The sequence below is a fragment of the Anoplopoma fimbria genome, chromosome 13 (genome assembly GCF_027596085.1).
Source record: "Anoplopoma fimbria isolate UVic2021 breed Golden Eagle Sablefish chromosome 13, Afim_UVic_2022, whole genome shotgun sequence".
NCBI classification, from domain to species: Eukaryota; Metazoa; Chordata; class Actinopteri; order Perciformes; family Anoplopomatidae; genus Anoplopoma; species Anoplopoma fimbria.
Window position 1 is genome coordinate 5,036,914 of NC_072461.1, and position 12,276 is coordinate 5,049,189.

The 12,276-nt window shown below is 37.8% G+C and overlaps 2 protein-coding genes across 2 annotated transcripts; one reads left to right on the forward strand and one right to left on the reverse strand.

Moving 5' to 3' along the window:
- Positions 1–1,224: 1,224 nt before the first annotated feature.
- Positions 1,225–4,768, reverse strand: rfk (riboflavin kinase). The gene is made up of 4 exons (XM_054611115.1): positions 4,231–4,768; positions 2,965–3,116; positions 2,388–2,490; positions 1,225–2,127 (listed from the first exon to the last, which is right to left on the reverse strand). The coding sequence occupies exons 1-4, from the start codon at positions 4,310–4,312 to the stop codon at positions 1,955–1,957; spliced, it is 510 nt and encodes a 169-aa protein (XP_054467090.1). The 5' UTR covers positions 4,313–4,768; the 3' UTR covers positions 1,225–1,954.
- LOC129101834 (beta-1,3-galactosyl-O-glycosyl-glycoprotein beta-1,6-N-acetylglucosaminyltransferase-like) lies at positions 4,367–11,608 on the forward strand. The gene is made up of 5 exons (XM_054611777.1): positions 4,367–4,446; positions 8,316–8,498; positions 8,600–8,693; positions 9,838–10,242; positions 10,363–11,608. The coding sequence occupies exons 1-5, from the start codon at positions 4,367–4,369 to the stop codon at positions 10,828–10,830; spliced, it is 1,230 nt and encodes a 409-aa protein (XP_054467752.1). The 3' UTR covers positions 10,831–11,608.
- The last annotated feature ends 668 nt before the right edge of the window (positions 11,609–12,276 follow it).

Here is a 12,276-nt window from a genome sequence, read left to right on the forward strand (position 1 = left end):
AAGATAGCACAGAATGAAAACATAAATGAGGTTCTCTACATGCAACATAACGCTGGTCCCTGTGTAAACGAGAATAAATCATTGCGACAGATGAGCCTGGAAAACTTTCAACCCTACTGCAGCAACGCATTGGCATCAGAAGTGTTGGCGTTATGAAAACCTACCTCCTTAAATCTTTGACAGGTTTGAAGAAGCAGCACATAACAATTCAAAGTTACAATCAATTTTATTTTGTACATTAAGTGCTTTAGAGGATGATAATAATGGATATTGTAGCATTCAGCGTGAAAGAAAAGCTTTTTTACAGCAATGGAAGTTTCAACATGATTACAGTGACGTAATGCTTCCTCTATTGAGTCTTACAATCATTTCCCTGTAAGTTAAAAACCAAACTGCTGAAAAAGGGAACCTACAAAAACTACCAGACTGAGAATAGAAAGGTACCGAAAAACAGCCAAGATCTTCTTTTGGAGATGAACACATTTACTGTTTCATGATTGCAGTCATATCTTTAACTCCCTAAATAACAGTTTATTTAAAATACAGACTTAAAATTCCAAATCAAATAAGTAGACTCATATTTAAGTCATTAAAAACAATAATTTACAGGGGTTAAAGTATTTAACATACTTGTATATTAGATTTTGTCATTTTCTTTGTTAAACCATAAGAGGCGGAGGCGCACACACACACACACACCTAAAAAACAACCTGTAAAGCACGAGCATGTCTTGAATATATTTGTGTCAAAATTTTGAAAGAGCCCATGAACATAAAATGAAGCTAATATAATAGAATATTATGCGGATTGTAGATTATTCTGCACGAACTGCCTTTCACATATTTATGGTTTAAATCAGGGTTCATATACTTCAAAGACTGCTGCCTTTTATAAATATCAGCGCAGGATACAAGAGCTGTTCCCCTTGTACTTCATCACATATCAAGGTTTTACTATCTGTAACAAACCCACAGAGACTATTGGACTGTAGGTCTGAGCATCAGACACAACGTAACCAAAGTGCATAAGAATACATGCTTACTTATCCAGCCTGCATTCATTGACTCATCTATAATATTCTATCCGCTGATAATGGAAAGATATTTTGAGCCAACAGACAACCACTCAAACCCAGAGGGTAAATACGTTGAAAATATTTTAAAAGTCTATCCTTCAAAAAAAACAAAAAAACAATCATTCAATAAATAACCTTTCTGTAATGGTTAATAATTCCTGTAATATTTTTATTTTTGCATATGCATCAAAAACCGTAAGTCAAATCTCAGGTCCAATGTTATATGGTCGTCCATTATAGGGCAGTGATAAACAGTAGAGGGCTTGTGTCTAACTGGAAAGACATTTTATTTGGGAAAATGAGACGAGACAGTGAGAATTCACTGTTAAATTTACAATAATAATTTAATCTCCCTGTCGCCACACATGCCTTGTATTTAGCTACATTTCTGCATAGTCATCTAACTGTGCTACCAGTGTTTTTGTTACAGATAATAATGCCCAGACCTTCTCTCTAACCATCAAACACAGAAACAAATGTCAACAGAAAAGGACATTATAAAGTATCTTATCTTCGACATTGGCTAGAGAGTGTTCACAGAGTTGAGGTTATGGAACATTTGTGTCTTCCGATATATATACAGAGGCAATCTACTGTGGATATATACAAATGAACATCTATTTAGCGATCGGCTGTCTGAAACAAAACAATACAGGAAGTTAAACAGTTGAGACATATAAAGGAAGTAAAAGAAAAACACAATAAAAAAATGGATCCGTTGTTTTAGATTATGTCCATGTGCAGCCATAACGACAGCTAAGAGATCTCAGAATGAGGCTGTGCATGTTAATGAACACATATACCTGTGTGTATGTAGAAACCTTTGTGTTGTTGTATGTGTGTATGTGTGCACAAAGTGCTACAGTCACAGCCAGCTGTCAGTGACCATTCATAATAGTCTGTGATGTGGACGCGCTGGCGGGGGGCAGGACCGACGACGGGCTTAGAGCGCTGGTGAAGAAGTTGTCGTCTCTCAGTTTTAGATGCTCTGGGAGCTCCAGCTTGACCTTGGCCTCCTCGATATCGTTGTTTATGGCTGCAATGAGCGCTTCTGTTACGGACAGAAAATGAGAGAGTTGAAGACATGCAGGAAAGAAATCTGGTGTAAAGACAATAATAACAAGTGGAGAGGAAGTGTGGAATCATGGTGGGTAAAGAGGAGAAATATAGGAGCTTATATGTGTGTGTGTGTGTGTGTGTGTGTGTGTGTGAGAGAGAGTTGCCAACATTCAAAAGAAGTACAGTGCTTTGGTAATTCTGTATTTTGTTATGGTCACGCAAAGAGGGAGAGGGGAGGGAGGGGTGACGTACCAAGTGAGTTGTAGCTTCTCTCTGGACGGATGTAGCCCACCATGACGACACTGAGAATCTCTCCATAAAAGTCTTCTTTGAATGTGTGAATCACATGGGTCTCCTAGAATAAAAAGAAATATATGGATCTTTACAAGAGTACGAGTGTGTACGACAGTGTTGAAAACAGCCTTGAGACCTTTTTTAAGGACTGAAATCTTTTAGCCATATACTTTGAAAACTAATTCAGTGACTTATTTCACAGCCGCTTTCACTTTAACTTCAAAATTGTTGATTAAATAAATGTGTTACATTGCAGACTTTAGCCACTATTCTTTTTAGAGAATTCAACACGAGGGGTATTCAATCCATTTTAATGAGCAGTCGTTATTTTGTTTTTATTCAAATATGTTTCGTCCAATTTTGGGAAATTTGATTCCGAGTGGGACAATGGCCATGTGACCATACAATCCCTGCCTTTAACCCTGGAACATAAAATACTATTTAACATTTTATGAATAGGTTTGCAATGTGCAGGCTCTATTTCTGACTAAAACACCAAGCAGTTTGCAGTGAACGCTGCTTTTCTTGTACTGACCATGGACTTCTTGGTATTTTTGTAGTAAGGGTTCCAGCCAATGCTCATCACCATCTTGTAGACGTCACCATTACTGACGCAGGCCCACCCATAGTAGATCCCTGTGCCGATATCTGCTGGAAGATTGTCCACCACTGAGTCAGGAAAGTTTGCTGGAGATGGGAGAGAGAAAGGTAGGCAGAGAGGCAGAGTCAGAAGAAGAAGAAGAGAGAGAGGTTATCATGTGAAGGGCACCGCTCCTCCTGTGAGTTAGTGTCTTTCTCAATGTCACCTCAAATTAGATCAAACATTTTTCTAAACCAGAGAACTCTACATAGAGAAACAATTTGAACTGCTTGTTAATGTATCCAAGACTGAAGATTAATCCACAAAAAAAAAAAATTCTACTGTGAGAAATGAATTTGTTACAGTGGCTAACACACTGGGTAGTTTGGCAAATGTCTTCCCTGTTGCAAATGTCTTCCCTGTTTGGGAGCTCTACATGATTAGACACAAACCTATGTAATCCTATGTAAAAGCAAACATTGTTTACGCAAGAACATCGTTACAAATTCTTTGAATTTAATGAATATCTGTATCCCTGTTGAGAGACAAGTCAAGCAACCCGTCTGGAGTTTAAAAAGGGATCTTAATGAAATGTGGAAAGTGTGTTATAATCCCACACATGATTTACAGATAGTGATTCGGCAATTTACCATATAGTTTGACAATTTCCTGGGGGATTTTTTGAGAAAGCAATGCCCTGGGTAAACAGAGAGCACTGAGGTCTGCACACACAAACAGCTGCATGTCTTCTCTGGGGGTGAATCAGGGTGAACCGTCCACTTTGTTTCAAATATGACGTCACTACATAGTTCAGGACACTTGGGTGATTATCAGATCATTAATCATCCATCATAATAAACTCACACTGACCGAGGACAAAAACAGAAAAAGGTGCGTGCTCGATGCCTAAAAGTGTGTCGTCATCAAAGCTGTTCAGTTACCTGCGACACACACACACACACACACACACACACACACACACACACACACACACACACACACACACACACACACACACACACACACACACACACACACACACACACATCTCTGCAACGACTACACATGATCAATAATCACATATCTGTCGGATCAGACGAGGAGCATGTGGGTCACAATCAAAGACTGCCAATGTTACTTATGTAACGTTACGTAGCTTACGTCACGGAGAAGGTTAGCTAACGCTGCTCGTACAGAGTGAAAGGCAGACGAAGGACTCACCTGTGGGAATCCCGAGTTCCTTGCTTCCTCTCCCGAAGCCTCGGATGACCTCTCCCCGGCAGAAGTACGGAAGGCTCTTCATGGCTAACGCTAGCTTCACGATCACCGCTGGAGACGGACGGAGTGACCTCGGGCGATGCGGAGGAAGTCGGACTGGCCAACTACAGCCGGCTGCACCAGCTCTGTGACCGCTAGCGAAACCGAAATATGTCCCAAGTAGAGTTCAAGTCCGTCCTTGCATTCGGCTTTAGCCTGGTTAGCTCGCTGGAGCTGTGTGAAGTTGAACGCCTCTCAGTGAGCAGGTTAAAGTTAACCAAGCTATGCTAGCTACAGTAGCTACAGCAGCTACAGTAGCGTCTCCTGAGGCTCCCTATTACTATTACGGGTCTGTCCAAAGGCTTGTCTGCACGGCGCTCAGAGGATGAATGTCCCGGGTTCACTTCCAGGTCGGTCCGCTCACAGTATGACGGCTAGAATGAAGCTCTCGCCGGCGGTAAATATTACATGTGTGTGCTCTTGGGTTTCTGTAACGCTTCTGCTGACGTCACTGATCACATGACCAAACCGGGCCGGGGGTTACGTGTTGCGTTCACGTGTCGTAGGAAAATATAGAAAGTACAAATGAGGCGTTCAATGACACATCTAGACGCAGATATTCATATTTGTTGTGCACGAAAACGCACGGCGAGCTCTTAAACAAAGGCGAAGTTTACTATCGTTGCTTAATAGTGCTTAGCGTTTTAGAAACATTATCTTAATGGTACATGTGTAGGATATACCAAAGCCTTTAGTTGGACTGCCTTTGTGTTTGAATGAAACCACAAGAGGGCGACGTGAGGACTGTCCTCCGAACCACGGCCCAAACGACCTGTTAACCCGTCCTTAGTACATCATATTTTAATGATATAAAAAGTAAAATTATATAAAAGTATCCTCTTCTTCTTAATACTAAAGATTAAAATAATATTTACTGTAAGTCAATTAAAATATATAAATCCGGGAATCATTTTATATAAATGCGTCCACATTGGAGCAGCATTAAATGGTCAAATAAGTCAAATTCTATGAAATTATTTTACCACATCATCATTCCGACAGGGCTGCAGTGAGCCCAGAAAACGACAGAATACCTGAGCTTTAAATTATATGAGAATACGGATATTTTTAGTGTATGTTCCTGTTTTTTCTTGCTCATGATCCTGCTTCCTGAGATCGACTCTCTAACAAATATCAGGTCCTGGGGTTGCCTTCATACAGAGTATGAAGCAAAGTCAATATGTTAATGAAAACTAAAGACAGAATTCATCTACATACTGTTATTTCATACAATATGTAAAGGTAAAACGGGTCCTGAAGTGTAACATGTGCAACCTTTGGTAATATTTGCCAGTGTAGCAATTATGCTGGTCTCCACCTTAGTTACACTCATATAGTGCAATCCCAGATAAAAGTCCTTATCAGTCCCTCCCTTTGTGCAAGTTTTACACTATAACTCATTTTACGAGAATGTATTTCTTCTGTAAATCATCAGTAACCAGAGTACTAACCTGCATTAGGCTTCTTTTAATCACATTGGATAGTAGCATTCGTTAGCTTTAAGGCATCATAAAGACTGACCTGAACTAACCCAGTAAATAATCCTTTATTAGTCCGGCAGCAGGGAAATTAACAGGATTACAGCAGCATAGAGGATAGTGCAAACAAGAGACATAGTAAAAAGACAAGATCAAAAATAAGTATTATAAATGAGCAATAAAAAAACAGTAAAAAACAGTACTGTCAGTCCAACTACCTTAAATATCATTTAAACCCTTATCCATAATATTGGTCATGACTGAGACACTTAAAAGATGCAGACCAGCACAAACAGACAGGTGATGTCAGTCATCAACATTTTACATACAGTTTATGTTTAATATCTTTAAACTGTTGCTCACCTAGTCTACAGTAATAACATGATAGAATGTTAAGCATCAGCAGTCGACTTATTAAGGTCATTAGATTTATGACTTTATTGCTACACTGTAATACGTCCTTATCTCATTCTTTTGTTCAACAAAGTCTGACAATCATTGCCAGGCTTGGGTGAACTTTGAAAATGCTGACAGGAAGTCTTAGCATCAGGAGTTTACTCAAAGACTCCAATTAGATCTGCTGCTTGAAAAATGACAGGTAGGAAGCATTACATATTCTGGTGTTTAGGTGAACTTAAGCTGTAAATTATTATTATTTATTTAAAAGTATTCAATAATAATTTAGCTCTTCTTTATTACATCCTGTATGCTAGCACTGTTATTTGAACTTTTGTATGTAGTTGCCAAAGTTTTATTGTTTTGAAATAGCCATTTAAGGTGCCAGAACAGTTCAGAGGTCTGTGGACAAAAAAGCTATTCAATCAGCTAAATCATCAGTAACCAGAGTAATTGTAATTTGGTGTCTTCACCTGAAATAAGCAGAAGTTAAGTATGTTTAGAGGGAGTGGAGGAGTGGGATTTACTGTGTCTGGAAGAACAAGTCCACCAAACAATCCTTGCTGTCTAGACCCGTCCTTCCAGATTATAAAGCTCATTAACTGAATTAGCTCATTAACTGAATTACCCCCACTGAATCCTATTATCAGCATTACATCTTTAATTGCCCAACATAATTCCACGTCAGTATGTGCTGTTGGATATAACACTTTTTAATTATGACATTGCTTTAGACTTATACTGTTTTGTTTCAGTATTTTATTTAACCCCTCTATTGGTAAAGGGAGGATAATATTACAGAAATGTAATTGTCAAACAAATCTGTCATTGATGGAGAATTGGGTTTGGTGATTTCAGCATGTGAGCGCTGATGCTTCTGCGGACACATCTGTTCCTTTTATTTAGCACACATGTAAAAACCTTCCTGGAAAATCAAAAGGAATGATGTAAATATCAACAACTGACCAGAAGTACAGCTGTGTCGTTCAACCAAAATTCATTAAAAGGAGAAAACTAATTTTCAAGATACAGTGTTAGTAATGTAATTTAAAAATATTTTGAACATTGTAGGACTTCTACTTTTATTTACTTTTTCTTATATTTGTGTATTTTTTTGTGGCTTGCAAGGTGTTCATTTGTTATAAAATATGTCAAAGTTTTACTTGACTAAAGATGGATTCCTTCTCAACAGTATTTAAAAAAAGTATACGAGTAGTATACTTTTTGAAAATCTTCTTGTTTAAAAATGTTTTTGACGAAACATCAAAGAACAATTTAAGATCTTTTAAATTTCAAAGAAGGCTGAAAGATATAGTTTGCCTTTTGTTTATCTCAAAGTCTCAATCTTTTTTTGTTCTTTCATTTTTTATGCTTGTGTTTTTATTATGGTATACTTTTTGTTTGCCTGTTCATTAAACTAGGATAATTTCTAGTTGATGTATGTCAACATAATTTATATGAAAACAGGAACTTTACTTTAAGATCACCTTTACATTTTATAGTCGGAAATCACGTTTGGCTACAAAATGGATGTGTTAATACTTTATTGTTTGACTTTTTAAAAACCTATTTCCAGGGTCAACAACATATGGAGTGGCTAATCTTCCTGGATCCATAATGAGAGGAACTGATCTACACACTGTCAACATTACTCCATAAACATAATTTATAGACCTGCTGATCCTGCTGATCACATAATTAAGCAATCATTCAAAAATCACCTAAACAGTGCCAGTGGACAAAGCCTGGACCAGACATTTTAATCTTAGGTTTTGGATTTTAATAATACTAAATTAGAAATTAAAAAAGGCTCAGCAGTAATCAAGTAATTATTGTAATCAATCAGGTTGGCTTTCATAGTTTTTAGACACATACTTTTTCTTAGATATTAAAACATTAATCAGTGACTTTGAGAAAACTAAAATAACCGACTGAAGCTTCACTACATAGAGAATTTACACTGTAAAGGTAGGTTTAGTAGTTGAGGTCCTCCTCTTAAATTATGAATTTACATAAAAAATGTTGGCTGCTGCTGAAGTTCACTGTTGCACTGGAATTACTATGGGGTCTTTCCCTGCTAAATCACCTAGGCTGGAATCCTATTAAGATTCTCAGGTACAGCTGGTTGGATTATACAGATGCTGATGGCAACCCAGAGAATGTGTGCAACTGTTCAGCAATCCTGCAGGGAGAGAGAGATGCACTGGATCAGGCCATATTACTGAGCATCACTAAAGACTTCAAAAAGAGTGTTCATATCCCCAATGAATATTATGTCAATGCAAGCCAAGACTGCAGGTGTGTTTCTTTAAACTACAGGTTTCAGTAATTGCAGAACTGTAAACTATTGTTTCAATACTGAATTTAACAGAAATTAATATTTGTTAAAAAAAAATCAGGAAATTCAAGTCAAGCAGAAAATACTTAACATTCCCGTTAAGCAAGGAAGAACAGGACTTTCCTCTGGCTTACTCCATGGTTGTGCATCATAAGGTATGTTGCCTAAATTTAAAATAAAATACCTTAATTTAAAATAATTTTGAAAAGTGCTGCAGGAATGAGTCCAAAAACCCAGAAATTAGTTATAGCATGTCTGCACATCCAGTTCCCTAGTCTTTAAGTAAATGGGTTTTTAAAGTTTTTTTTGGTTAAATGCCTTAAATACAGTCTGTGACTAACACAAGCCTAAGATACTTTAATGTTTTGTTCTATGATTTAAAATACTTCAGTCGATACACCAATCGTAAATTCTGAAGCTTACAGGTCTTAAAAAGGCGGTTGCTAACAAGTGGCTGAATGAGATCCTCTTCAAAGCCTGGTTGTGTATGCTCACACTCAGGGGACCGTGGTAAAGCTTGTTCATAGAGTAACACTAGCTTTTTACTTTTACTTCTGCCAATTGCATTCACGGTTCCAAAATCCTAAAAGTAATGTTCATTAGTGAAGATTATCTTGTTGAACAAAACATTTAAGTATGATAAACTATTGTTTGCCACAGAGTTTATTTTCTGCAATAATCCAAAATGAAAAAGTTTTATTGAATTTTGTTGGTGGAACCAGTGTGACATGTGAACATCTGGGATTGGCCCAGCAAAATGTCCTCCCTGCACACTCTATTCACTATAATCAATCATTGAAAGACCTCTCCATAGATTTTACACAGAGTTCAGTTATGTTGTCTGTGAAAACAACTGTATAATGTCTTTTGTGCCTCTGGAGGGAGCTTTCCAAAGTTTTATAATAACCCAGATTATGTCTTCAAGGTTATCTCAGCTTGGTGTTGAGAATTGTCAAAAAGCCTGAATTTAAAACAGAAGGGGTAGAAATTGAAGGAATTGTGCATTTTGGAGGCACTTTTGTCTAATGAGAGAGTTGTTTTACAGGAATTGTGGGAAAGAACTTGCCCAATACTAGAGACTAAAAGTTATAACAATATCTCGGCATCTGCTGCTGTAGTTATTACATTTTTTTTTTTAAAATCTGTCTCTTGTGAGTAACTCCAACTATATGTAATACAAATACAACCTTTTTGGAGTGCCTATTTAAATAGTTCATAAAGAAAGAAAGTACATGTAACAATAAGTAAATATACAGCGTTGCATATATGATACACAATTTTTTTTTTCATATACTCTAGGTTCAGGACTTTGAGAGACTGCTGCGAGCCATCTATGCACCTGAAAATGTCTATTGCGTCCATGTAGACAAGAAATCAGAGGCCTCAGTCGTCTCTGCCATCAGTGCCATTACTTCCTGTTTCCCAAATGTCTTCATGGTCAGCCAGGCTGTGAGTGTGGTCTATGCTTCTTGGTCACGTGTCCAGGCTGATCTTAACTGTATGGCAGATCTCTATGAAGCTAAAACCAAATGGAAATACTTCATAAACCTTTGTGGCCAGGATTTCCCTCTGAAAACCAATTTGGAGATTGTAAGAGCATTGCAATCATTGAAGGGCAGTAACAGCTTGGAGTCAGAAAAGATGCCTCAAGAAAAGCAGTGGAGGATGTCAAATGCTCACCAGATAGTTAATGGACAAATCACGGTACTGGATTACTACAATATTTTTTACTATGCGATACATGGCTAAATTGAAAATTTGCACAGTAACTTTGTCATTGTTACTTTTTATTCAGATTGACTTAAATGTCTTCAACTGTTTCAGGCAACAGGAACTAAAAAGGGGCCACCTCCCTTCAACCTGCCCATTCTGTCAGGAAGTGCCTACATTGTGGTTAACCGAGGCTTCGTCCGCAGTGTGTTGGAGGACAACCGTATACCAGCACTGATCGAGTGGGCCAAAGACACCTACAGTCCTGATGAATTTCTCTGGGCAACCATTCAACGACTCCCTGGAATACCTGGCTCAAAGAGGCCCAGCCCCAAATACGACATGACAGACATCAATGCGATTGCACGGCTGGTGAAGTGGCATGCGTACGAGGGGGAGGCGTACCCAGAATGTCAAGGCCACCATGTCAGATCAATATGTGTGTATGGTGCTGGAGACCTGCAGTGGCTGCTTCAACAGCCTCACCTCTTTGCCAATAAGTTTGACACAGACACAGATCACATTGCTGTCTACTGCTTGGAGAAGTATCTGAGACACAAGGCACTAGCTGAGATGATTTAGGTTTATTGGACATTTTTCCAGCAACCGATAGCTTCAAACTCTATTTTAATATTTTATTTGCAAAGAGATTTTTAAAATTATGAACATTTGCAGTGTAACAAAGCCAAAGTGATAAGAAAAGATACAATTCAAAGCAATATTGGGAGTGAATATCCCTTTGAAATGATGCTGCTTCAGCCCAAAACCTCGAGCAAACCTTATTACAACATCTGAACGTTAACAAAGTTAAGGAGGTTTTAGTTGAGGCATGCTAAGGCAGAATCTTCAAATTGGCCTGCCTCAACATTGTTTTAGTGAGTAGCATTAGCACTGTGTGTGCTCATTTAGTTGCTTGGGGTTAGAATTGTGTTTAGTTAAAATTGTTTTCTTATGAGCTTTTTGTCGGGCTTTTGTCCGGTATGTGGGTGTGAAGGATTTATTTGTTGCTACATGCTTAAGATGTCCTTATCTGTTGTCAGCTGTTGTGTGCACAACTGGCTCGGTAGCGGGGACACTCAGTTTCAAGATGCAATGAGCAATGTGTTTATTGTGACTTATGGTGCACTATTTGAAAAGACTGTTGAGGAGGAAAACATCTTTAATGAAGTTAAACATTTTACATACTTTACAACAAAAGAATATCTTGCAAGCCACAAATATAAGAATATGTATATACAAAGATAAGAAAAACAAATAAAAGTAGACACACTTTAAACAAGGCCTTCTGCTATACTGTACCTCTATAACCATCAGTCAACATTTAGATTTTTTCATCACCCCCCAACACACACACACACACACACACACACACACACACACACACACACACACACAACTAAGACAAACCATGACTTAAATTACATTGGTAAACAATTCTTCTTTATGGTGAGTAATCAGATCAGACTAACCTTAAATTGTAGCAACTGAAGCATGCAACACATTACTGCAGCTACTGATCAATACGGTGGCCCTGAGAGCTCAACAACTGCAACTCATGAAAACAAATGTAAATAGACAAAACAGAGAAATACAGAAAACTGTGCTAAAATTTGCAACTGGTTTCCTATTTGCTTGTATTTTCTGTAGCAGCCCGCTGCTCCTCCGGGATGGGTTAAATGCAGAGAAATAATTTCCCCATTGTGGGACTAATAAAGGATTGATTATTATTATTATTATTATTATTATTATTATTATTATTATTAATTGCAGTGCATTTCTGTATTTGCATGGGTTTTCTGTATATGCAGCATGTGTTTTCAAATTGACATTTTCTTAATTAGCTTGTGTTTTGTCTATTTGCATGTGTTTGCAAATAGACAAAACACGTTGCAGAGCTGAGCTCTTAGGATCATCATAAAGAACTGCTATTTTGCAACCTTTATGATATGATGCCGCAAGTCTTTTTAAAGTGACATACAGTGTTAATAGAACAGCCAAATGAAAGCCTTTTAAAGGTTGTATGAGTTG

Bases quoted from the DNA above. Each gene is read 5' to 3' on its own strand.
- rfk (XM_054611115.1), bottom strand. From the start codon at position 4,312: ATGAAGAGCCTTCCGTACTTCTGCCGGGGAGAGGTCATCCGAGGCTTC. The intron at 3,117-4,230 runs GTGAGTCCTTCG...TCCCATCTCCAG, and splicing joins GGAACTCGGGATTCCCACAG to CAAACTTTCCTGACTCAGTG. The intron at 2,491-2,964 runs GTCAGTACAAGA...TTTTTATTCTAG, and splicing joins AAAATACCAAGAAGTCCATG to GAGACCCATGTGATTCACAC.
- LOC129101834 (XM_054611777.1), top strand. From the start codon at position 4,367: ATGCGGAGGAAGTCGGACTGGCCAACTACAGCCGGCTGCACCAGCTCT. The intron at 8,694-9,837 runs GTATGTTGCCTA...CATATACTCTAG, and splicing joins CCATGGTTGTGCATCATAAG to GTTCAGGACTTTGAGAGACT. The intron at 10,243-10,362 runs GTACTGGATTAC...CAACTGTTTCAG, and splicing joins TAGTTAATGGACAAATCACG to GCAACAGGAACTAAAAAGGG.